At 41.3% G+C, this 27,295-nt stretch overlaps 1 protein-coding gene across 1 annotated transcript; it reads right to left on the minus strand.

The window, feature by feature from the left end:
* Window positions 1-4,271: 4,271 nt before the first annotated feature.
* On the minus strand, window positions 4,272-26,950 carry fbxw2 (F-box and WD repeat domain containing 2). Its single transcript, XM_052037030.1, has 7 exons — window positions 26,811-26,950; window positions 14,966-15,475; window positions 12,768-12,962; window positions 11,625-11,758; window positions 9,488-9,574; window positions 8,406-8,575; window positions 4,272-6,620 (listed from the first exon to the last, which is right to left on the minus strand). Exons 2-7 carry the CDS (start codon window positions 15,453-15,455, stop codon window positions 6,332-6,334), a joined length of 1,365 nt encoding a protein of 454 aa, XP_051892990.1. The 5' UTR covers window positions 15,456-15,475; window positions 26,811-26,950; the 3' UTR covers window positions 4,272-6,331.
* Between the last annotated feature and the right edge of the window lie 345 nt (window positions 26,951-27,295).

The following is a 27,295-nucleotide window of genomic DNA, read 5'->3' on the forward strand; positions in this document are numbered from 1 at the left end:
GTGCTTCATCATTCAATAAGATCACAACTGATCTGATTGTAACCACAGCTCCACATTCCCACCTACCTGCAGTAATCTTTCACTCCCTTGCTAATCTGCCTTGTAAATATTCAGACTCTGCTTCCACCACCCTTTGGCGAAGAGTTCCAAAGACTCAACTTAGAAAATTACTTTGCTTCATCTGTCGTAAATGTGTGATTCCTTATTTTTGAGCAGTGGACCCTTGTTCTAGATTCTCTCACAAGAACTAACTCTAAGCATCCACCCAGTTAAGACCTCTCAGGATCTTATGTTTCAACCATGTCACCTCTAACTCTTCTAAACTCCAGTGGATTCAAATCTAATCTGTTCAACCTTTTCCCACATTATATTCCATTTACCAGATTTTTGCCCATTCGTTCAAGCTATATTTTTCACTTGTAGCCTCCCATGTCCTTTTACAATTTCCTAATTGTTTTTTCACTATTTTTCCAATTTTCACACTTACTTTCCTTCCTATCTCTGTGTCATCTGCAAATTTAGCAACCATACCTTCGGTACTTTCATACAAATTGTAAAAAGTTGAGGCTCCAGCACCAATCCCTGCAGCACACCATTCATTGCATTTTGCCAACAAGATAAAGACTCATCTTGCCTAGACATCAACAAGGGAACATCCCCTGGGAAATCTTAGTTACTTCTGCATGTGCCCCATTGTTCTCATGAGCTCCACAGGACTATCAATACTCTACAACACCAGATGTAACATCATTAATGCCAGCAACTAGTTAAACAATGCCAATCTCCAATACAACCCAAAACACCATCACAGCAGAGGTAATCATCACTTACCTGTATAAAGCACGGATCTGAAATGGAGGGAAGGGGGTCAGAACAGCTTTGAGAAGGAGAAAAAAACAAAAGTACCGAGGAAGCACTTTTCCGATCAAAAGGACAAAATATACTAGATTATGCGGTGTGAAACACTGTTTTGCTTTGGGCCTTAGTGCCACTGTCACAAGGTCAAAAATAAGTGGCATAATTCTTGCCTTTTGATTGGTCAATTGTTCATCTAGTCTCACCATAACTTTGATTTATATGGCACCTTTAATCAAAAACCCCACCCACCCGGGACACTCTCTCTTCTCTCCTCTTCCATCAGGTAGAAGATACAGGAGCCTGAGGGCACGTACCACCAGGCTCAAGGACAGCTTCTACCCCACTGTGATAAGACTATTGAATGGTTCCCTTATAAAATGAGATGGACTCTGACCTCACGATCTACCTTGTTGCGACCTTGCACCTTATTGCACTGCACTTTCTCTGCAGCTGTGACACTTTACTCTGTACTGTTATTGTTTTTACCTGTACTACATCAATGCACTCTGTACTAACTCAATGTAACTGCACTGTGTAATGAATTGACCTGTACGATCAGTTTGTAAGACAAGCTTTTCACTGTACCTCGGTACAAGTGACAATAATAAACCAATACCTTTACCCAGAGCAAAACCTTCCAAAGCACTTTGCAGAAGCAATTTTTAAAAACAAACTTGATGTTGATCCACAAAGAATTGAAATTGCCAATATTTTACATTTAAGGATCTGACCTGGTAACATTTAATCCTACACACATTAGCTAAAAAATATTCACTTATCCCTTCCTAATGTCCAAAGTCCTCAATGCTTTGACACCACTACCCTATTATATGATAGGGTATAGAATATATTTGCAAAAATTAAATGAAAAATTCAAAAATATCAAATTTTGAAATGACATCCCACAATAAAGCACAGACTAGAACTTCTAAAATGCAGAATGAAGCAGCAGTTATAAACAAATTTCTTACATGCTCACTTGGACAGCCAACTCCAATACATTGATTTCTTTTAAGTTTTAATTCATGTCAATGCATTGAACTATATCCTGTACATACCTTTCTCTTGAACTTGTTTACTGCAAAGCCACCTTCTTGCTGAGTATTCAATTCTCCTTCTTAACCTTTAGGCCACAGTACCAGGCTTTTTTTAAAACCAAAATCATACAAGGCAGGGCAAGTAACTTTATCAAAAGAGGCATGAAAATGAATTAAGTTTTGGCAAGATCCAAAAATCCAGACCACTTGGTAGCACTAAATGACATTACTGAGATAGAATTTCACACATTGTACCATAAATGACCAAACCAATTAACCTTGTCTTAACAGCATCTGTTTTCTGTTTAGATCATTTACTTCAATTTATGAACTGCCTAGTTCAATCAATACTTCAAGAATAATTCATGTTAATCATAGTATCGTGGCCCCAGCACATATGTAAAAACAGAATATAGGTGTAGATTTGAGTATCATAAATGTGGTAGAAACATATGCCAATGAAACCTGAGCATCACAAACGTTAAGCCACAAAATAAGACATAATAGCCTCTGGTGGTTTGCTGGATTAGTTTCAGCTGCCCTGCTATCTGACTTTAATTGCCATTCATTGCTCGTTAGACTGAGAGATGTTGCATTGTGTGAAGAAGTTCAAGATTTCATTTTAAACATTTAGTTAAAGAATATACAAAAATGCAATTTTTTCATAATCTTGTAACAATAATTGATGGGTTGAGGTCATTTTGTAGCAATATCTCCTTCACAGAGCTAAAATTGTTTAACAAAACCGCCTAGAAACAATATTACAATTCACACACCAGAATCCACGATGAAAGCTAGTCTGGATAACAGGAATTTTCAACGTAATCAATAGGCAAATTTATAAAGCAATATAATTTAGCAATTATATTTATAATTTAAATAGCACCAGCGTGCCTCAAGTCTTTTCAAAGTTTTGAATAGTGATGGTTATAATGTAGGAAAATGTAGCAATTACATTCCCTGTAGCCACTCCATTAAACCATTTTATTTTAAAGACTTTTGTTAGCTCACCTCTCAGCCTTATTGTCTTAAGAGAAATGAGACCTAGTTGATTCATTCTCTCCTGATATGTATATCCTCAAATTTCAAAATATCATCCTTGTAAATCTTCTCTGCATTGTGACCAGAACAATAGACTGCACTATTATCTAAGCAAAGTTAAATTCAGGTTTAGTATAACTTCCCTCCTTTTCAATTGTCTGTCTGTCTAGACTTAAACTGGGTGGCAGTGGCACAGCGAGTGGAGCCACTGCCCAACAGATCAAGTATGCCAGGTTCCATCCTGACCATCTGTGTGGAGTTTGCCAGCTCTCCCAGTGACTGAATGGGTTTCCTCAGGGTGCTCCGGTTTCCTCCCACATCCCAAAGGCGTGTCGGTTGGTAGGTTAATTGGCCGCTGTAAATTGCCCCGTGTGTGTAGGTGAGGGGTAGAATCTGGAGGGGAGGTAACGAGAATGTGGGGAGAATAAAAAAAATGTGATTAATGTGAGATTAGTGTAAGTGGGTGGTCAGTGGTTAGCACAGGTTGGTGGGCCAAAGGGCCTGTTTCCATGCTGTTTCTCTGTGACTATGTGGCACTCAATTTGTTTCCCTGTGGCCGTGCTAACCTGTGTTTGCACTCCAACATCCCTTTGTTCATCTACTCCACTTAAACTCAAGTGACACTGCTATCCTTCCTAAAATGCACCGACTTGCATCCATCAACATTGAAACTCATCCAATCATATGCCCATTCTTCCAAGTTAATTAACACCCAAGTTACGATCCTCCTCAGTACAGGGGTTTCCTGGGTTACGTATGACCCGACTGATAGAAATCTAACTTTATGCAAATTCTCCCATTTTTAAAGCATTTTTCAAGCTAGCAATAATAATCAAATGTTTCATAACTGGATACAGTACATATTCCATTAGTTTATGTATGGTTGGTGTTAGGGTGATTATTCAATGAACTGAGAATTATAGCAAGGGCATGTAGAGCAATATAATATGGGTTACTATAGAGAACAGATATTTCTGACTTGGGAAATTATCCTATGGACTGTTCTTAGGGACAAATCTGGGGAGTGCCTGTATTGACCATACCCCAGAACAAATTTGGCATCTGAAAATTTAGAAATTACTGCAAGACCAGATACTTAACTTAAATTGTGAAGACAGTGTCCTAGCACGGATTCAAGACAGATTTTTGAAGACTGAGGGAATACAGAGATTAGCACAGGAAAGTGGTGCTAAGTTCCAGTCATGATCTTAATGAATAGTATAGAAGGCTCAGTGGCCAAAATGTTTTATCCTGCTTCTATTTCTGAGACAACACAGAGTCATAGCACAGAGGCTTTGGCCCACTGAGTCTGTGTTAACGTTAACCTATTCACACTAATCCTATTTTACCCCCCCCCCCCCCCAATCCCAATTCCCCCCAGGTTCTTCCACTCACCTATACAGGGGCAACTCACTAACCAACATTTTTGGGATGAGTGTGGAAACTGCAGCTTCCGGGGGAACTGTGGTCACAGGGAGAACATAAGAACCAGGAGCAGGAGGAGGCCATCTGGCCCGTCGAGCCTGCTCTGCCATTCAAAGATCGTGGCTGATCTGGCCGTGGACTCAGCTCCACCTGCCTGCCTTTTCCCCATAACCCCTAATTCCCCTACTATGATATACTTAATGAGGTAGCCTCTTCTGCTTCCTTGGGCAGAGAATTCCACAGATTCATTACTCTCTGGGAAAAGCAGTTTCTCATCTGTCCTAAATCTACTCCCCTGAATCTTGAGGCTATACCCCCTAGTTCTAGTGTCACCTACCAGTGGAAACAACTTTCCTGTCTCTGTTTTATCTATCCCTTTCATATGTTTCTACAAGATCCCCTCTCATTCTTCTGAATTCCAGTGAGTACAGTCCCAGGCGACTCAGTCGCTCCTCATTGGCTAATCCCCTCATCTCCAGAATCAACCTGAAAAACCTCCTCTGCATGAATGTGCAAATTTCACACAGACAGCCCTGGAGGACAGGATTGAACCTGGGTATCTGGAGATACGAAGCACAGCCCTGTTAGCTGCACTGCTCTGCCAACTCCCTATCCATCATCTTCCACCTGAATACCAATTCTTTACTCCTATTCCTTGTTTTGTTCTGGAGACAGCTCCGCATTCTGACCACACTTGCTTGTCTATCATTGAAGGCCTTCTGATAATACATGTAATTACACTGACTGAATTACCATTTTCAGTTCTGTAACTGAATATTTTGAAGCAGTAAGGTCAGTGAAGGAAGACTTTCCCTTTTGAAATTCATTGCTCCACAGCAGTTATAAATCCAGGCCCGACTCCAGGAAAAAGTACTGCAAAACTCTACAGCACAATTCCAATGACATCAAATTTTAAATGCTAAGACTCTTGGATCCCCTGTCGATGCTCCTGTAACCAATTGCAGCAGTGTATATTATCGAGCATCTCTTGACCATGATAGTGGCTCCATGCATGCACAGAGCAAGTCCTGGTAGACGGATGGTGCGGAGATGATCAATTTTATCTCACTGAATGGCAGAACAGGATCAAAACCCGAAAGACCTATATGTTGTCCTTTGTAACTGGTACAGACACACTATGGCTTCCAGTGTAATCAGTAATATTGCCAGTTTAGGAAGCACTACAGGAGCAACAGGGAATTGGATGGGAAGACCTCAACAGGGAACATCTAGCAGCCTCAAGTACAAAGGGAACATCATCACTGCACTGCTTTGTTAGATTATAAATATGGAACCTTTAACGCAAATGAGGCAAGTAGCCAAGCAAGTTTCCAACTATTTCTTCAAAAAGAATATATTGAAGATAATTAACAATTGTGACAATGTGGGCAAATATCAATAAAAAATATCATTGTAAATACTGACTATACCAAAATATAAAATGTGGACAAATTTAAAGTACCTACCTAATGTTCTATAAACAGGCTCATTGAGAGCAACCACTAATAAAAGCATTAAGGCAAAGTCCTGAATGGAAATATTTATATAAAAAGTAATGTGTTCTATACTTTCAGGTGCAGAAGAAATGAAGGCATTCAGGGAATGTTCAGAATACTGCAAACAATAGATTAATTACATTGAAATGTGCTTGTATAGCAGAATCTTAAACCCTTGGCTCATCATAAATTTCTAAACAGTGCCATGTTTAATTTAACATACTTTTTTTTTCCTTCCCTTCCTGTATTGATACATCAATATGCAAGCAAACAGATTTAAGGTGTAAAAATAACTTTCAAACATGCTGGTTTCGTTTGACTTTTTTTTAAAAAAAATAAAGGCAATCAACTGTACTGTACATGAGAGAATGCCTGGTCTGTGCTTCTTTGGTTCATGCAAAGATTCTGCATTCTCAGAAACGTCCTCGAAAACAGCAGCACAAGCAGTACACGCCCGACAGTTGCGATATCTTCTCATCCATTCTCCTTCCACAGGACCAAATGAATACTATGATCCGGCATGCTTGTGGCAAAAACCAAGCCAGTGTCATTCTTGCCATTCAGTCCATTTAGCCACGCGGTCTCCCCTGCCAGGAAGCTTGAACCCCTCTTGGATTTCCTGTATGCAGGCAGAGGCCACCGGCCAACCAGTTTCTCTGTCCTTAGGTCCATGATGTACAGGTAACGGCTGTCAAAAAGCAGAGCGAAGACTTCTCCCAGGCTCAATAAGGAAAGGTTCGTAGAATCAGGGGTTCTAATAACTCTGAAGCAAAAACAGTAAACTGGTAAAGCTGGATTCAGAGACAAGTAACATTTATACAAAAAGCAGAACTCTTGACACTTGTAAAAATAAAATGACAATTTTACAATTCAGCAATTTCTATTAAGTTACTGTAATCCACCCCTGGATTTATACAGGAACTTCAATGAAGTGAAATACCCCAAGATGTGTCCAAAATTGACATTACATGGCAATATTACGGCAAGTGCAGAAACTTGGCCAAATGGAAGGCTTTATGGAAAGCTTTAAAGGGAGGTAGAAGATTAAAGAAGGAAATACCTGAACGTGGGGGTTAGGCGCTGAGGGCTCAACTGAGAAGGATCGAGTTATGAACATCAGGGATGCAAGAGGACAGGGATACACCCATGTTTGAAAATTATAGCCTAAGGAGTGCAGCTCTGTTATAAATGTAGTGAATGAAAAAAAATACACTACATTTATAACAGTAGTGAATATACGTTATATATTCATGTATATGAATATATATGAGACCCAAGATAATAGAACTGCAAGGGAACACTGATTTCTCAGTTTCTGCACTTGGGTTCAAATCCACCCCAGAGTGAGGGGGCAAATTACTGCCTCAAATTCCAATAGACACTGGAAACCTCAGATGCCTCAGGATAACTCTTGGGAAATACAGGAGTGTTATGCTGGTTCACTAGTAGGTGCTTGAGGGAGAGTGAAAAAGGACCAAGCTCCTTCAAGTCTTGGGAATGTTTGATGTGATGGCTGGATGTCTGAAATATCAAGCTGTCGCCATTCCCCTGTAAGCTTTCCACAAAACAGCAGCAAAATGGGAAGCCATTAACATAGAATATATGAAAATCAGGATATTGCAGTTGTTGGAAATCTGAAGTAAAATAGAAAATATTGGAAATATCACCAGGCCAGGGAGCATCCATGGAGAGAGGAACGGTAAATGTTTCAGGTCGTAGACCATTCATCTACAACCTTCTCTTATAGTAAATCAGCAAATAGAATTAAGAAACACTTCCCAGACAATGTCAAGAGGAACTGAGTGTGGCTGAAGCAAAGAGTATAGATGCAAGAGGAAGCTAGATAAGAATACCAGAACAAACAGAACCGAGGGTAATGATGGTAGAGTTACATGAGAAAAGGTGGACAAACCAAATGACAAATTTCTAAGCCACGTCCTACTTGTTCACTGTAATTTTCTAATTGCAGATTAGGTGCAATTGCAATTTTTAAATATAGGAAACAGAATCCAAAGGAATTAGAGAACTTGCCTGAAAATTTCTGTGGACCAAGATAGTTGCATTTACCAAATTTTTTCCTCTCGTAAGAGGGCTGTAAATATTTAAAGCTTTCACTGAAAATCAACTTGCATTACAATGACAAGGAAAACTGCATTAAAACAATTTTTAATATCTGAGTTGCTTATAAATTCAGCAAAAATTCCTCTTCCTGAAAGGTTACCCCTTTCTGCAGTTCAGTTCTAATGTTGCAGTAAATTGCATTTTTGAGGTTTTTTTTAAAAAAACAGCAACAATTTCTGATTTTTATCCTTCAATATTATCCTGTTGGACAGCACATCAACTTTCTGCTTATTTTTATTTCAAGTGATAAATAAAATTCCACATTAAATTGATACTTACATAAATATTCACTCACTATTTTTCAGAATGTGCCATTTTAAGGTCAATTTCTGGGATGCTGAGTGAATATAATAACTATGCTCCTGTAGCTGGGCAGTACAACTAATTAAAATATAATTGTTCTCAACAAAATAATAGTGACCAATACCTTATAATATCGTAACTCGCGAAGTCCCACTGGTACAATCCTAAATCAGATGCACAAACAATGTGCTTGCCATCAAATTGTAGTCTTGGTTGGAGGCATATGCTTCGGTCATTTGATACAGCAAGTGTCTTCAAACACTTGCAGTTGACCTCTCTCCCAATTGGCCAAACCTATAAATAAACAATGAAATTTTGTTAAATGCATTTGAATTATTACAAGAACCACAACACCATTTGCAGATGAAAGTGTATGCTTTGGAATACAACAGAAAATACAAGAGAAAAAAAGAGGAAAAGTAGAAGGTAGGCCTCTTTTTTTTCTACCTTTTCCCCCTCTCCCTCCTTACCTTTGACCCATCCCCCGGTGGATCTGCTCTCCCCTCCTCCCCTGCACCAGCCTATCACTATCTCTTACCCGCATCTGCACCACCTTGTATCCACCCCGCCTCCCCTCTTTTGTCCACCTATCACTGCTCTGCTTTTCCCTCCTATATATTGGGCTTCCCCTTTTCCTATCTTCAGTCCTGAAGAAGGGTCCTGACCCGAAACATTGACTGCTTGCTTTTCTCCACGGATGCTGCCTGGCCTGCTGAGTTCCTCCAGCATAGTGTTAAAAATAGAGGTACTGTTTAACAATCAGCAGTCACATGGTTAATGCAGTTGACGAGACTTTGGTGCAAGCCAGCAGATTAACCACGCTGCTTTGGATGATTTAAAGCGAGCTGCATTTAATAGAAAATAGTCCCTTGAATGTGCGTCATAGCTTATGTAGCAAAATATCCTGAAGTGCTTCACAAGAGCAATCTTGAAAAAAATTTCACAATGAGCCACATAAAGATGTGTTCTGAGTGAAGAACAAAAACTGGTTTCAAGGAGGGTCTAATACAGGACTGGCAAGGGCTGAGAGATGGAGGTTTAATAAGAGAAATACAAGGATAGGGCCGACCCACTGTTCCAATCAAAGCACTGAGGAAATCAAATTTGTATAAAGAGAGGACAAGGGTCTCAAGAGACTCCTGCAGAGAAGGAAAACAACATGATATGGGAAAATAAAGGGAGTGGAGATTTCCTTCAAAAAATTACCTTAATCTCATATTTATCAGCACTTAATAGAATATAGTCCCCTGGATTGTGCATCACGGATTCAACCTGGCTGACTTGTAAAACCACCTGTATTAACAAAAGGAAACAGGCAGAGGTATAGTGAAGGAGAGGAGCATTAGAATCACTAAAACCTTAATAAGAAAACATACAATTTGGGTCTTAGGCCCATTTCAAGTTTAATTATATAACATAGGTTATGAATTTAAGCGAAGACCAGGGTAAAACAGCACATTATTCACAGGGATGCCACCAAATCATACACTTCCTGTAAATGAAAGTCACACTTGCAACCAATTTTATGAAATCAATTAATGCAATCAAACTATATATAGATTGAGGTTATTAGGTCAAACCAGAGATCAGAAGTGCAACCAACCTCCATTTTTACATGAGGGTTATGGTGTGTCAATTCTAGTATCATGCCATTGAAAGGAGACTGCATTTGATGATTTCATATTCATCTTAGCTGAACTTAAAAGGTACACATGCTTGCCTGGATCAGGTTAAACCAGAGATTGATATTAAACATTCAATTACTTGTACCAATCACAATAATTAACATTTTGTTAAGAATAGGTATTGAATTCCACACAACGATCATCTGGTTTTGCTCAGCCTCTTTAAATTTCATAATTGTCTAGGACAACAAAGATTATTGCAACAGCTTTAATTCACCAGTCAACTGTGCATGACACGATGACGTGAATGGTCGCCAGTAATAAAACCTAACCACAGAATCCATATTCTCTAATCATAAAGAACAATATACCACCACGGTCTCTTGCAATGTACCTAGTCTTCACTATAACTGGTTTGTAGCATCTTGATGAAAATAATTATTTGTTTTCATTTGATAATTCTACTTGCATCTCAATTGCAAGTTAGTACAACTGAGCTCTTCAGATTTGGTAGCTTCAAACTCATGTTCTGTCCATAGGTGGATATGCTCACTAAATGGGATAATAAATGAGAATGATGCACCAGGAAATTGATTTTCCCAAGGAACAAACAAGGTTAAAAAAATGTAACAAACAATATATGCCTTAAATGACTCGGAATAGTCAATGTTAACTGAATGCTATTGGCAGAAAATGTTCCGTACCCCAACATTGTCACGCAGGATAATGTATGAAGTATGTATTTTTATTCTTTCAGGGGTTGGGAATGTTGTTGGCAAGATTACCACTTATTGCCCATTCCTAATTACCAGCGAAGCGAGTGGCATGCTGGGCCATTCCAGAGAGCAATTCCGAGAAACATCTGGCTGGATCATGCTGCACTGCAGGTGATGGTTCCATAGGAAACCTCAGTGCATCTTTGACATCCATGTCTCAGTGCACCACAGCACAGAACTGAGACATACCAGAGGCCAGATGCTGCAGCAACACACAGGGTCCAATGACAGCATCAGACCGGGGGGGGGGGCGGGGGGGGGGGGGGGGGGGGGGCTGGATGGCACTTCACATCTGACCCCTCAGATTTATACAGCCCTAGCTACTGTCCAAGCAACAACCTGATTTAGGTTTAGTTTAATTTTTCTTTTTCTTTATGTCATTGCATTTATAATTAATAATCCTGAACAGAAATTTGTAAAGCAGTGAATGATAGCTGCCCAAGGCCCATAAGCTGTTCCCGTGGTCAGGGCTGTAAAATGGAGCCTTCAGCAAGGCCCACACTGTGCTGCTGCAGTAGGTTAGTGTAGCTGTGGGGATCACACACACATTGCAGGTTGTGTCAAATACAATCCAACTATTGCTCTGGGTGGAGTCACTGGGTAAATACAAAAGATTTATAAAGCAGACTGGGTAAATATGAAAGATTTCCTTCCCTAGAAAACATCAGTGAACTAATAGGTTATCAAGCCATTTCACTGTGGCCATTATTTAATTAACAATATAAATTCTTCAGATGTTGTGGTGGGATTTGAACTCTTCTCTGGATTAGTCTAGGCCTCTGGAATGCAAGTCAATAACTTAACCACTCTGCTACCACACCATTAAAATTCTCCACATCACATTGCGCAATCATATTTAGGTTACTTTCATGTTGCATCAAGTTTAATTAATGCAAGAACAGAACAAACAAAACAACTTGGAAAAAAGATGGCACATAATACCTTGGTCACCCATTCTGTGTGTTCAGTGAGTGTATTCAGGCATATTCCTGTCGATAATGACCATACTTTCACAGTGAAATCTGCAGACCCACTGACCAGTGTATCGAGCTCATCACTATAATCAACACTAAAAACTAAAGAAAAATCCATTTATAATGTTAGAACTGATTAAATTTCTACAAACATAATAAAAACAGATAATGTGCCCTGAAACAATGTTTTCTGTAGCATTTGTGCCTGTACTTGATGCATCTTTACTGACACGCCTCTGATGTTATTGAGGGGTATCAGTGATGAGAAATAAGCCTTTAGTGACTAAGAGAAGAATAGTTGAGTCAAATTAAAATAATTAATCTTTTAGTTCTGCTCATAGTCATTAACATAATTTGGAGGAATTCATCAATCGTTGTGACCCTTTTACTGGTACTAGTTTAATTCCAATGGTAATATTAACTATAACCAGAAGGTATAGAGTCTAATTCAGTTCAGACTTGTGACTTACAACTCAAGTGGCAGCTTAGAAGAACATGGGTTTGGTTCAAGGAAGTGAATGAGGCCTGGAAGCCAGGGAAAGAATTTAATAGATGAAGGATGAATCATAAGCTTTATTAATGTTCAAGGGTACATAACAGACAGGTACAATATTGGACAGTGTCACATGCAGTCAATAAAATGTCAGAAAATATTTTTCATTGTAAGAAAGCTTCTGATTCCCATCAATACAAAACCTGCTAAATATTGTAAACTAAAATCACAAAACCAACTTAAAATATGACAACCATAACTGGACTAGTTCATTCAGACCCTACATTAAGAGTTTCAACTGAAAGGTTGCCAGCTGGTCTTTTGTGAGAGACTCCAAACAGCTGCTCACAAGGAATGACTAGAAAGAAAATCGTGACGAGAAAGAAAATTTTGAAAAAAAATCTACAATGTAGCACAAGTATATTAAGGGGTTTCTCCAATTAGAAGTACTACATGTCAGCTACATTTCAAATCACGTTATATAAAGCATTACGCTGGAGTATTGGCAAACATGCAAATTCAGTAGCAATTTACAATTTCACTGCAAGTTTACTCTAATGACGGCACACAGCAGGAGTGTTAATAAGATTATCCAAAGATATTTTTGCTGTTTAGTACCTGCCCCCGTATGACCCCGGAAGTTGTGGGTTTTTGCTCCCGAGATCCAGTCCCAACAGGCTATTGTGTTATCAAACGATCCTGTAACCAGTTTCTGTTCATCAAACTTTACTGTAGCACACGTGTGAGTCTGGATCCCATAAATACATTGACCAGTACAAACGTCCCAGAGTTTGGCAGATAGATCGTCAGAGCCTGCAAATTAAAAAAAGCTAATCTTTTTAGTACTGTGGATAATATTACGACATTGAAAAGTTGCAAATTAATCCTGCATTACTTTATAATTCGAATTTACATAATATACATTTTGATTCTTCTGAAGTAACAGGTCTACACAATTAAACCCTAGCTATACTTGCACCCCAACATTATATTCTAAGATAAGATATCTTTATTAGTCACATGTACATCGAAACACACAGTAAAACGAATCTTTTGCATAGTGTTCTGGGGGCAGCCCACAAGTGTCGCCACACTTCCGGCACCAACATAGCATGCCCACAACTTCCTAACCCGTACGTCTTTGGAATGTGGGAGGAAACCAGAGCACCCGGAGGAAACCCACGCAGACACGGGGAGAATGTACAAACTCCTTACAGACAGTGGCCGGTATTGAACCCAGGTCGCTGGCGCTGTAAAGTGTTACGCTAACTGCTACACTACCGTGCCTGCCCTGTAGAACCAGCAGATTCCTCCTGAAGTACAAATCCACAGCTCCCTGAAGTAACAACACAAGTGGATAAGGTGATAAAGAAAGCACACGGCATGCTTGCCTTCATTAGTTGGAGTACTGAATGTTGGGAGGTCATGTTGCAGCTGTATAAAACTTTGGCTAGGCCACATCTGGAGCACAGTGTGCAGCTCTGGTCACCACACTAAGGATGTAAAGGCTTTGGAAAGAAGTTTACCAGCATGTTGCCTGTATTGGAGTGTGATAGCTAAAAGGGGAGGTTGGACAAACTTGGTTTGCTTTCTCTGAAATGTTGGAGGCTGAGTGGTGACCAGATAGAAGTATATAAAATTACAAGAGGCATACAGTCCACATGCAGGCAGATGGGATTATTTTAGATTGGCATCATGGTGCAGATATTGTGGGCTGAAGGGCTTGTTCCTGTACTGTTCCGTTCTAAGTTCATAGGACCTTTGTATGCAGCACAAATGAAAACTAAACAGAGCACAACTACAGCAGTTTCCATCATAAAACACCAGGAACATATCTAAAGCTTTAAAATTGTAGTTAATCAATTGCACTGCACCCTAGAAAACCTGTTTGAGTCACTTGCAACCCACTTCTCATCCTCGAGTCCAAAACCCAATGTTCAATGCACTGCCAAGCCTTTGTATGTAACTTGCAGACATATAATAGAAGAAAGATGCTGGGTCGACAAAAAGTAGACAGTCTCCATCAACACTTCAAGCAAATGAAAGATTTATTGGTTGGGGGGGGGGGGGGGGGGGGGAGAGAAAGAGCTCATTGCTGTTTCTTTGGAACGAGAAGGAGAATTTGCTTCACTGCTCCAGATTCAGTTTTTACACAGAGAATATGTATGTACACTCCATGTTATACTGTATAAAAAGGATTACATTTTGTCAAGTGACGTTAGGCAGACTATCAATGTACAATACACGATTTAGTATCAAAGACAAATGAACCTGTTAAACCCACACAAACCATAAATTAATTTCACTCTAAAAACTGCTCAACTAATAAAAGTGTGACAGATAGGTATAAACAGATAAAAAACAGGAAATGGTTGATGGAAATCCTGACTGAATGCTGCCAAGCCATTACATCTGCTGAGCGTGAGCTTACTTTTCACTCAATTCAATTGGATGTGATAGTCATTGAATACTCGACCAGATTGCCATCAACCACAACTCTGATGACTTTACTTGGCGGAAGGGAGAAAAGTTGAAGAAAATACCAAAACCGATTACTCGCCTAATCCCCAACAGCCATAAACTAACATCACAAGAAATGGAGGGAGAAATGCAGCTTAAGGTAGTGACAGCTAATACTGGAAGAAGTATTATGGAAGAATGGAGAACCAAAGCACAAGAAAAAGCAACATTATTTCTGACTGTCAAGTCTTTTGCATAATTTATTCCTTGATTTTGTGATTGCTATTTCAGCAAATATTTCACAAATATTTTGCATGCATTTTGTTTCCAGGCATTCTTGGGTCTGTGATACTGACCTGTACACAACAATCCGTCTTTATAATAGAGAGCATATACTCTTGCACTGTGGCCAATTAAAGAGGATGTCTCAAAAGCTTCTTTGTCCTGCAACTGCTTTATCCTTCTAACTGCCTTTAGATAGATCTTCTTCCAGTGTAGTGTGTCTTCAATGGTATCATCAATCTGCCAGCCCAAGCTTCGACAGGCTTCCTGCCAAACTTCAGTGCAGACACTTATCACTTTATTCCACTGCTTACAGACCAGGCAGCAATTGAGCAGGGTTGGAGGATCAAGCCATTTTAACAGATAAAAACTAAGCTCCAGTGGAAGCAGTTTGAGGAAGTCTCTTTTCAGAAGTGTTTCAAGATTATTGGAGAGGTGTCTCAACTGGACAGCCCCACTCAAGCTGATCAGGTGGTCCAAAGTCTCATTCTTCTGGGAATCAGTCAAAGTGATAAATGTGCTGGAGAGGGTTTCAAGCCATCCATTAAAGTCCTTTCTCTCCATATGGCCATGCGACAATATACCTATGAAACACAAGAGAACACATTACATCTGTAGCTAACTGGTACAACCTGAACAGTTTAATATTTCAGCTGAAACACTGTTGTGATGCGGTCCATGCAGCCTTGAAGATATTTTCATTGGGAGAGCTGGTCTACCAATGAAAGATTTTATTCATCCACCATTACAGACAGATGAGACCAAATAGCGTTGCACTTGTTTCAGTGCAACTGGTACTTCAAATCTTGTTTGCATTGTCCTGCCTAGGTTATTTGTAATTACAAATTCTGCTCCACCAACTTTAAGGAGCAATTGCTATTATAATCTGTACTCAATTATGTTTTATAAAATTTAAAAGTACTTTTAATCTCTGGGTTCAGATGTGACAATAACGCAAGCAGTAACCCTCTCATACAATATTTGAAATGCAATCAGAATTCTAGGTTTTAACTACTTAGTTATGTACTTCACTTATCTACCATGAAACAAGGAACCAGGATTTGCATTTTCTTGTAAAATTAAATCTATGCTATTAAAATACTCAACTCTCTTCAGCAACTGACCTAACCAATAGCTTCTATTCAGCTGTACTAGTACAAACATCTAAATATTTTCATGACAGTGATAAACAATTTGTTATGCACAACTGTAGATATGCTGTGAACTGTCAATTGATAGCATTTTTTTTTGAAGACTTCATTCAAAAATCACTGATCATAAAGATTGGGAGCAACTGCAAACTCCTGATGCAAAACAAGTGACGGACAGTGGAAAATCGTGGAGTTCAAATATCTTTAATTGGCTTTCATTAATCAAGTCCCTGGTGGTTCCAGTACGGAGTTCATCAAAAATGAATCTCTTCTACAAGTTCTTACAAAGTTTTAGTAATCTAATGGGTGATATTTTTCTGTGTCCCCAAACAAAAAGGATGTCGTGGAACTTTAGGAAGACGTCAGAGGTCAAAAAGAGCTTCTGCACAACTTCCATGTTCCAGTGCAGAAAAGGGTCTTACAGCAAACCACAATGAGAGGAAGGTACACCTCCTCCCCTAGGGCTGCAACTAAGATTTTCCTTCAAAACTTGGCTGTTCTGCAGAAGCAGACATCTTCCTTCTGACTGCAACACCGTCACCTCTGCACAGAAAATGAAGCAATCCATGCCTCCAAACAGCGGAACCCGAATGACATTCAGGCAAGCTGCAAGTAACATTCACACAACACAACTGTCAGGCAGTCAGCATTTTTAGCCACCACCTATCCTCGACAACCAATGGCACTAAATTGCCAAAGCATCTACCATCAAAAAACTAGAGTAACCAGTGAATGGAAATTTTACTTGACCAGTTACATAAACACTGCAGCTGAAATAGCATATCAAAGGCTAGATACCTTGTAGCTAGTGATTCATTTCTTGACTACCCAACACTTTACTGCCATCTAAGGCATGAATCAGGACTGGGATGGAAAACCCTTTAACTTGCCAAGTTGACTACAGTTCCAAACAGTCAAGAAGCTCAGCAACATCCAAAACAAAGCAAACCATATACCTCCTGGGATGGCACTTGCTGTTCCCTCATCACTGGATCCAAAACCTGGAATTCACTAGCCTAGAGTGCTAAGGGAACACCTTCACCCAAAGGATTGCAGCATTTTAATGCCACCACCTTCACATGAGCAAGTAAGATTGCTCATTAAATGCTGGCCTTGCCAACAAAGCCCTCGGCCTATAAATGAATTCAAGGGGAAAGCTTTCGTGCACCTTCCGCTTTTCACTTGCTCTCAAAATCTACTGCAATGTCTCCTTTTGACCACACTTACTAATTTGCTATGTGCATTCTGGCTCATGCATGGCGAGGCTTGCCCAGGAGACACTCCCATGCCTCTTACAATGCATGCTATTGGCACACTAAAGTCACATGTGTCTTTGAAGATACCAAGTTAGAGACCAATCATAGCAGGGATTGTAGACAACTTTTCACCCAGGAATTACTCCAACTAACTCGCTCATTTATTCTCACATCAGATCTTGTGGTGCCAGTAATCTGGCAAACTCTCAAATCCAATTAGATCCTCATCTTCACCCTCACCCCATTTTGAGGTTAACCACGAAACAATGGCAATGATTGGGCCAACGGAAGTGCATTAGTGCTCACGCTCATCACACCAACCAATCACATGGTAGGATTAGGTCAGTTTATATTGTAGCACCATTGAAGATTCAGGGCATGCTGATGGTGCCAAACCTTTACCACCTTGTTTAAGATTATTTATCTAAAGATAAAGGATAACATGAATGTTAAGTGGTGCAAAGATTACACTGTACTTTAGCTAAAGAGTTCAAAGTCCACCAACTTGAAATGCACGAGACGCAAACATCATTATCTATAGAAGCAAAGGCAGAACGAGAAACCAGCTCAACAATAAAAGGCAGGCCATTCTAATTCTTAAAAAAACAAAGCCACGTAGGATCTGGGCATAACGGCAAATCAATCAAAATATCAGATGTTGGAAATCTGAAAAGAATAATAGTGCCACCCATACTACCTGCCACAGGAGTTTACTTCAGCCATCCTCAAGGCAGTCTACATCTCACCCCAGGCAGACATGAAGCCTGCACTCAATGAACTATACTCCTTGGCCAACAGCCTCGAAACGGGATATCGAAGCCCTCTTCATCATAGCCAGTGACTTCAACCAAGCCAACTTCAAGAGTGTGTTACCAGAATACTACCAACACGTCCCGTCCCATTAGGGTCCCACACACCCTTGAGCATTGCTACACAACCAAAGATGCCTATGGAGTCACCCTCACTTTGGTGAGTCAGATCACCAGGCTGCGCTCCTTCTCCCTGCATATAAACAGAAGCTGAAATGTGAGGATCCAGTACAGAAAGTCATACAGTGCTGGTCTGAGGAAACAGATGAGCTTCTACATGATTGCTTTGAGTAAGTTGACTGGTCCATGTTCAAAGACTCACCACTCAGTCTAGATGGAGTATGTCACCACCATCATGGACTTCATCAGTGAGTGTGTTGAGGACAGTGTACCGAAGAGGACAATCTGGATGTTCCCAAACCAGAAACCATGGATGAAACAGGAGATCCACTCCCTACTGAAGTCTAGGACTGCAGCGTTCAAATCAGGTGATCCTGACCTTTACAAGAAATCAAGATACGACCTCTGTAAAGCCATCAGGATGCCAGAGACAATACCAGTCAGAGTCCCAGACCAGTCGTCAGTTGTGGCAGGGCTTACATGCTGTAACAGGCTACAAAACAAAGTCAGGCAGCATCACCGACAACAGCACATCCCTTCCCAATGAGCTTAACGCATTCTAAGCAAGTTTCGAACAGAAGAGAATCGGAATGTCACCACCCATCCCAACAGCCTCCAATGCACCTGAACTCACAGTCACTGCTGTGGACACAAGATCAGTCTTCCAGAGGGTGAACCCGCGGAAAGCAACTGGCCCGGATGGTGTCCCCGGCCGTGTCCTTAGATCCTGCGCAGATCAGCTGGCAGGGGTACTTGCAGATATTTTTAACCTCTCCCTGCTTCAATTTGAGGTTCCCATCTACTTTAAGACCACTATCATCCACGTACCTAAGAAAAATAAGGTAACGTGCCTTAATGACCACCACCCGGTGGCCCTGACATCCACCATCATGAAATGCTTCGAGGGGCTGATCATGGCATGCATTACGTCCAGCCTCCCAGACAACCTTGACTTACTGCAATTCGCCTATTACCAAAACAGATCTACAACGGACTCCAGCTTCCTTGCCCTACACTCACCTCTGGGGCACCTGGACAGTAAAGACACCTACATTAGATTATTGTTTATTGACTGCAGCTCCGCCTTCCATACTATAGTTCCAAGCAGACTCATCTCCAAACCCCTAAACCTAAGACTCAACACCTCCCTGTGCAACTGGATCCTTGACTTCCTGACCAACAGACCACAATCAGTGAGGATAGGCAGCAACACCTCCACCATGATTATTCTCAACACTGGTGCCCTACGAGGCTGCATCCTCAGCCCCCTACTCTACTCCCTATACACTCACGACTGCATGACCAGATTCTGCTCTAACTCCATCTACAAGTTTGCAGATGATACTACAATAGAGGACTGTATCTCAAATAATGATGAGTCGGAGTACAGGAAGGAGATAGAAAGCCTGGTGACATGGTGTCAAGACAACAACCTTTCCTTCAATGTCAGCAAAACAAAAGAGCTGGATATTGACTTTAGGAAGGCGGATGGTGCACTTACACCTGTCTACATCAATGGTGCTGAGGTTGAGAGCTCAGTTCCTAGGATTGAACATCACCAATAGCCTGACCTGGTCCAACCACATAGATGCCATGGCCAAGAAAGCTCACCAGTACCTCCACTTTCTCAGGAGGCTAATGAAATTTGGCATGTCCCCTTTGACCCTCAGCAATTTTTATTGATGCACCACAGAAAGCACCCTGTCTGGAAGCATCAGCTTGATACGGCAACTGCTCTGCCCATGACTGCAAGAAACTGCAAAGAGTTATGGACACAACTCAGCACATCACAGAAAGCAGCCTCCCCTCCTATACTTCTCGCTGGCTCGGTAAGGCAGCCAGCATAATCAAAGATCCCACCCACATTGGACATTCTCTCTTCTCCCCTCTCCCATCAGGCAGAAGATACAAAAGCCTGAAAGCATGTACCACCAGGCTCAAGGACAGCTTCTAACCCATTGTTATAAGATTATTGAATGGTTCCCTAGTACAATAAAATGGACTCTTGACCTCACAATCTACCTCGTTATGGCCTTACACCTTACTGTTTACCTGCACTGCACTTTCTCTGAAACTGTAACACTTTATTCTGCACTTTGTTATTGTTCGACCTTGTCATATTGTACTACCTCAATGCACTGCTGTAATTAATTGATCTGTATGAACGGTATGCAAGGCAAGTTTTCCATTGTACCTCGGTACATATTACAATAAACCAATTTACAGAATATGCTGAAAATACTCAGATGTTCAGGCAGCAATCAAGGAAAAGCACAAGTAGGTCATTAGTTCAGCATGGTAAAAACCTAAAGACACTGACCAGCTCCTTCCCCCACCCAAAATACTCCGAGTATTTTGAACATTTTTCTGGTTCTCTTTTGGGATTCAACACTATGGCCAAGACATCAGTAAATTACAATAGTGATGTGCATGTGAAGCTTTGTCAAAAGCACAAACATTTAAATTTCAGATCTCCAGCTAAAATGAATGCCTGTACTACATCCATTGAAACTGGAAAAAGTACACAACATACAACTACAGAGTTTTGCTTTCAGTTATAAGCCTGGAGAAATCATTTTGTGTCATCTGGTATGAGAAATGTACTGGGTATGCCAATATCAGAATAATGCAAGTGAACAATGAACTTTGCCAAAGATGCTCATCATACAGGATTAAAGTAAAACTGCAAAAAGTACAATCCATTATCAATATACTAGAGACATTTCCGATCCTATACAGCAGGTCCCTGGTCTGCAGTTCAGGAACAGAGCATCCTCACAGGCTGATGATTGAGGAAGCTCCTTTGTTTCAAATCTCTCAATTCACATTCAAGAAGACCACCAGCTAATACTTTAATCGAATAACAAGCCTTGAGGCTTAACGTTTATATACAAGGTTCAATCAATTTCCTGCTTAGGAGAACAACCAGAAACTTACAAGCTTACCTAAAATCACTGCCTGAAAAAAATTATTGCGCTGTAAAATTCCTCAAAACTCCAAACTGTTGCTATGTCAAGTAACTATAGAAACTATTCCAAACAGTGGTCTATACTTCCTCATGGAAAGTGAAAATACAACATTCTCCATCTCCCTTCAGAATAAATTACCCTGGAGCAACAAGCAATCTGCTAGTGGGTCAGCAGCATCTGTGGGGGGGGGGGGGAATGGTCAATATTTCAGGTTGAAGCCCTGCATTAGGTCCAGTTTGTTGCTCCAGATTCCAGCATCTACAGTCACTTGTCTCTCTAAATTATCCTGGAGCTCTGCTACTATGAACTAAATTTGCCTTCGTGATATTCTTCAAATAGGATAAATAAAAAAACAGCTGTTTGTAGTTAAGTGAGATGTGATACATTTGACAGTTTGACAACCATTGACTCTCTCTGCAGAAGGGTGTCCAGTTCCAGGTACTTAAAGAATATTGTTAATCTATTTTTGATTGTGTGTTTCTAAAATAAAATGATAGTCCACCTACACATCGCACTGCAGTAACAAAATCATGTCATCAGAAGGGACTAAAATAAAATAGCTAGAAAGTTTATAAGAAACATCAGCAAATATGCCATGCAGAGATACGAAGGCTAAGCGTAGGTAACTGAATTACTATTAGAAAATGTACTAAGTTATAGAATGGTGAGAAACATTATTCCAACCAAAATAGGAACCTCTCTCAAAGTTAACAATTTTGCTATGACTTGACAATATCCATTAAAATTACATAGATTTCTTTTGATCTTCAACATGAATTGTGATTGCTATCAGAACAGAATTTTCACCTTTTATGAAGCAAAAAAAGATGGCAAGCATTCCCCTATAGCAAGATTTACTGAGCCCTACTCAGACAACTGAATAAATGCCAGAAATGAAAACTGTCAGACTAATTTGATATCATAACAAAAACTATTCATACAAAGAGACCAGAGATTACTTTGCAGTTCAAAACATTGAGATGATTTACCAACCTGTATTAGCCTGGTGGCATACCACCCTGCCAATCCTTCAACATACTGGAAATTCATGGGTATGCTTCATCTAACTTTTAAACAAATGGTCAGTAAGTTCTACAACTTATGCTTTTAGTGAACAAGACTCTCCACTGAAGAAATAAAGACAAAAAATCTACTGGGCTGATAAAGAACATGTAACAGGCAACTCAACCCAAGCCAAGAACAGTTATAACCAGTAGAATAAAGAGCCCCAGATATACTACTCCGAAGTGTTTTGTTTTGCAAACATCATGAATAATTAACTTTTCTTGTTGGTCATCAGGGATTAGCTGGTGACCATAAAAGGGAGAAGTTGCTACAATAATGCAGTAATTAGACAAGTGTAAGATTACAGTGTTTAGAATTAAGAGGGAATTCCACCACAAAATGCATGACAATTTGATGCATGTTTGATAAGACAAAGTTTTTTCTTTACTGAGAAAGGCCATCACCGTCAGAGTCAACAATGCAAGCGGACAGCATGAAACAGTTTCTACATGGAACATTCCTTGACGTAAAGTTCAATATATACAAACAACATAAAAGTTTATTCTGCCCAGTGTGCCTTACTCCCAAGTTCAAACAATAACATTATCCGCAATTCTCACTGCGCAAACCAGCTTCTCAGTCCCACGCAAAGCACAGGATTTAACCTCACCTACTACCCACTCCCCAACAAATACTTATTAATTTTTGTCCCTGACCACACATATGCACACGTGCATCAGATGGGCCATCAGCAATAAATTGCTGGCAAATTTTCACTGTGCACCCACAAGGAACAGGACTGTGTCACCTAAAGTTGATATCAAGAATAAGAGGTTGGAATTGGACTGAAACCCTGATTTTGGCAGAAAAGCCAACCTGCTTGATTTCTCCAAGCCAAAGATTTGTAATTTCCAATTAAACCAGTGTTCAAAATTGACCTGCAAGCTTTGGGAGGAATGCCAGGAACCCACATTTATTATGAGGGGTTTAGCCTGAATAACTGAATTAGTAACAAGTATGGTACATGGTTCATGACTTTTATTTTGGTATATTGCAAATAAGGATGACTACAATTATGACATTTAAAAGTTAAATTTAAACTTAAGCACCAATATGACAAAAGAAGACTAGTTGACTTTGTTCATCTAATCAATCAACTTCTGGCATTATTTTCCTGAGTGAGGTCCCCTGAGGCAAAGTTATGATTTTTCTTTAAAAAGTGCAACAAACACTAACTGGATTGAAATCTTACTAGTCTCACTATTGGATTAAATTGTGCATATTCATTACAAATAAATCAAAGTAAATGAAATAAAATCCCACAGCAAATTGGCACTGTACCCAGCCTTCTCAATTTACAATCCCTCAGCCAACCCCAAAATCTAATTCACCCCTGTCAAACCTATTAAAATCAACTCCATCCACTCCAAACCCAAATTACTCAAACTTCCCTCCCTGAATCAAACTTCCTCACTTCCTACTGGTGTTTGGAAGAGAGAAGACATGGAATAACATTTAGATTTTAATAGTTTTAATTCACTCATTTTTTTCAAAATCTGGGTGTTACTGGCAAGGTCAGTTTTCATTGCTCATTCCTATTGCTCAGAGGCTATTAAAGTTATTATTAAGGAAATGTTAACAGGGCACTTTAAAAAATAATAAGATTGACAGAGTCAACATGGATTAATGAAAAGGAAACCATGTTTGACAAATCTTTTCATTTTGGTGATTTTGACTAGCAGAATAGATAAAGGGGAACCTATAGATGCAAGGTACTCAGAAGATTTTAAATAAGATGCCACACAAGATGTTATTAAACAAAGAGTGCATGGGACTGATGGTAACATACTAGCATGAATTGAGGATTAGCCAACAGATAGCAAACAATAGGAATAAGTGGCTCATTTTTTGGGTTGTGAAAAGCCAGCTGTTCACAATCTACAGTAATGTATGAGACAAAGCTGGGTGGATGTGTGGGCTGTGGGAGGATACAGTGAAACTCAAAGGTAAATAGATTTAAGTGAATAGGGCGAGGATTTGGCAGATGAAATAATATGAAGTCATTCACATTGTTACAAGAATAAAAAGAATTGAATATTTTTAAAAATGGTTGTACATTTGAAGGCGTTGTTCAGAGGGGACTGGTGTCCTTGTACATGACTCATTGAAGTTAACATGTAGAAACAGTAAGCAATTAGGAAAGCAAATCAGATGTTGACCTTTAGTGCAAAAGGATCAGAAAACAAGAGTAAAGGCAGCTTGCTGCAATTATATTGGGCCCTGGTGAGATAGTGCCTGGAAAACCGTATACTGTTGCATGTGTATCCCAACCCAATGATACTCTCATTCTCTCTTCTCTCCTCTTCCATCGGGTAGAAGATCCAGGAGCCTGAGGGCATGTACCACCAGACTCAAGGACAGCTTCTACCCCACTGTGATAAGACTATTGAACGGTTCCCTTATACAATGAGATGGACTATAACCTCACGATCTACCTTGTTGTGACCTTGCACCTTATTGCACTGCACTCTCTCTGTAGCTGTGACACTTTACTCTGTACTGTTATTGTTTTTACCCATTCTACCTCAATGCACTCTGTACTACCTCAATGTAACTGCACTGTGTAATGAATTGACCTGTACGATCAGTATGCAAGACAAGTTTTTCACTGTACCTCAGTACAGGTGCCAATAATAAACCAATACCTAGAGGAACAGCAATAGGCACTCACCATGTTGATTCAGTCAGAGAGAAACAGCACAGAAATAGGCTCTTTAGCCCACTGAGTCCACGCCACAATAATAAACCAATACCAACTGTCAGCCATCCATTTACACTCTTATACAAATCTTTTTTTTATTATTCTCCCCACATTCTCATCAACTCCACCAAGATCCTATCACTTACCTACGCACTAAAAAGAATTTAAAGTGGCTAATTAACCTGCCAACCCAGACATCTTTGGGATTGGGAAGGACACCAGAGCACCCGGAGGAAACCCACATGGCCTCAGGGAGTACGTGCAGGTGCCACACTGACAGCACTCAAGGGCAGGATCATACTCTGGTCTCTGTCAGTCAGGCAGCAGCTCCGCCAGATGTGCCATTTAGAAGTTGGGATGGTGGAAGTTGGAAGTAGAACATAGAAAAATTACAGCACAATTCAGGCCCTTCGGCCCACAAAGCTGTGCCGAACATGTCCCTACCCTAGAAATTACTAGGCTTACCCATAGCCCTCTATTTTTCTCAGCTCCATGTACCTATCCAAAAGTCTCTTAAAAGACCCTATCGTATCCGCCTCCACTACCATTGCTGGCAGCCCATTCCATGCACTCACCGCTCTGAGTAAAAAACTTACCCCCTGACATTCTATATTTACTTCCCCAGCACCTTAAACCTATGTCCTCTTGTGGCCACCAATTCAGCCATCATCTTATACCCTCTATCAGGTTCCCCCTTCATCCTCCATCTCTCCAAGGAGAAAAGGCCGAGTTCCCTCAACCTGCTTTCATAAGGCATGCTCCGCATCCCAGGCAGCATCCTTGTAAATCTCCTCCGCACCCTCTCTATGGCTTCCACATCTTTCCTGTAGTGAGGTGACCAGAACAGACCAGAATGGCAGATGGGATTCCTTGTACAAGGAGAGATCAACAGATTAAGGCTCTATTCTCTAGAGATTAGAGAACGAGAGGTGATGCAGCAAAGGAGCCAATAACCAGGGGTCACTTTCAAAAGAAAGTCAATCGTTCAGGGCAAAAATGAAAGGAAATTTCTTTACACATAGGGAAGTGAATCCTTGTTTAACCTACAAGGGCTGTAGAGCTATTGCCACAGTGCATTTTTATGACCGTACACAAAACTCTAACCATCCCTAAAGGAATCAACGAATATGGAGTTAGAGCAGGAAAGTGGGCTGAGATAAACAATCTTATGGGATGGTGCAACAGAAACAAGGGGCCTCCTCCGGTTATGTATTATGTTCAAAACCTCCCTCCCTCACCATCTCCCTCTCCTCCCTACCAACCACTCCACAGCAAACCCCCCCCCCCAACTCACTGTGCTCCCTCAAAGACGCCCCCAGTTCCCACACTCCCTGCACTCCCACAGCTCGCTGGCGCTCCCTCATGTCCCAACTCCCGGCGCTCCCTCATTTCCCCCCCGCAATCCCTCATTTCCCTCCCCCCCCAACTCCCTCATTCCCCACCCCAACTCCCTCAGTTCCCCCCCCCAACTCCGCTCATTCCCAACTCCAGCGGCGCTCCCTCATTCCCCCCCCAACTCCTCATTCCCCAACTCCCGGCGCTCCCTCATTCCCCCCAACTCCCTCATTCCCCCCACAACGTCCCTCCATTCCCAACTCCCGGCGCTCCCTCATTCCCCCCCCCCAACTCCCTCATTTCCCCCCCCCAAACTCCCTCATTCCCCAACTCCCGGCGCTCCCTCATTCCCCCCCCCCAACTCCCTCATTCCCAACTCCCGGCGCTCCCTCATTCCCCCCCCAACTCCCTCATTCCCCAACTCCCGGCGCTCCCTCCTCCCCCCCCAACTCCCGGCGCTCCCTCCTCCCCCCCCAACTCCGGCGCTCCCTAGCCTCCCCGGCGCTCCCTCACCGTGCCGCCAGCGCCGTGACCATCGCTGCCGGGGGCAGGGACCGGGCTGGGGACATCGGCTCTCGCGACAAGTCCAAGGTTTGACACGGCCGGAAGCGGCGTCACAACGTCGCCGCGCCTGCGCGTTCGCCGGCTCCCGGCGCGCGGACATACGTCACCGCCTCCGCACGTCCTCATTGGCCGCTCCACTCGGGCGGGCACGCATGCGCAGTTACAAGCTGGCCGGCGGTTCTGAGGCAGTCATGACCTCTCCTACGCCCTGAATCGCACGTCGTTGGAATATTTGCTACGAGGGGACGATCATTTTCATCTGTTTGTGCATTTACGCCCACAGCGCTCCGCGGGGAAGGAAGATTCGTTGGCCTGTATCAAACATGGCGGCGCCTTGTCAGCTCCTTCCGTCACAGAGCGTTCTGCGCATGACTGTGACGCGGCCGCCTGCGCGCATGCGCCCTTCCGACGGCCGGGACTGCGGGAGCGAGGCG

This window comes from Pristis pectinata, chromosome 23 (genome assembly GCF_009764475.1).
Source record: "Pristis pectinata isolate sPriPec2 chromosome 23, sPriPec2.1.pri, whole genome shotgun sequence".
Classification (NCBI taxonomy): domain Eukaryota; kingdom Metazoa; phylum Chordata; class Chondrichthyes; order Rhinopristiformes; family Pristidae; genus Pristis; species Pristis pectinata.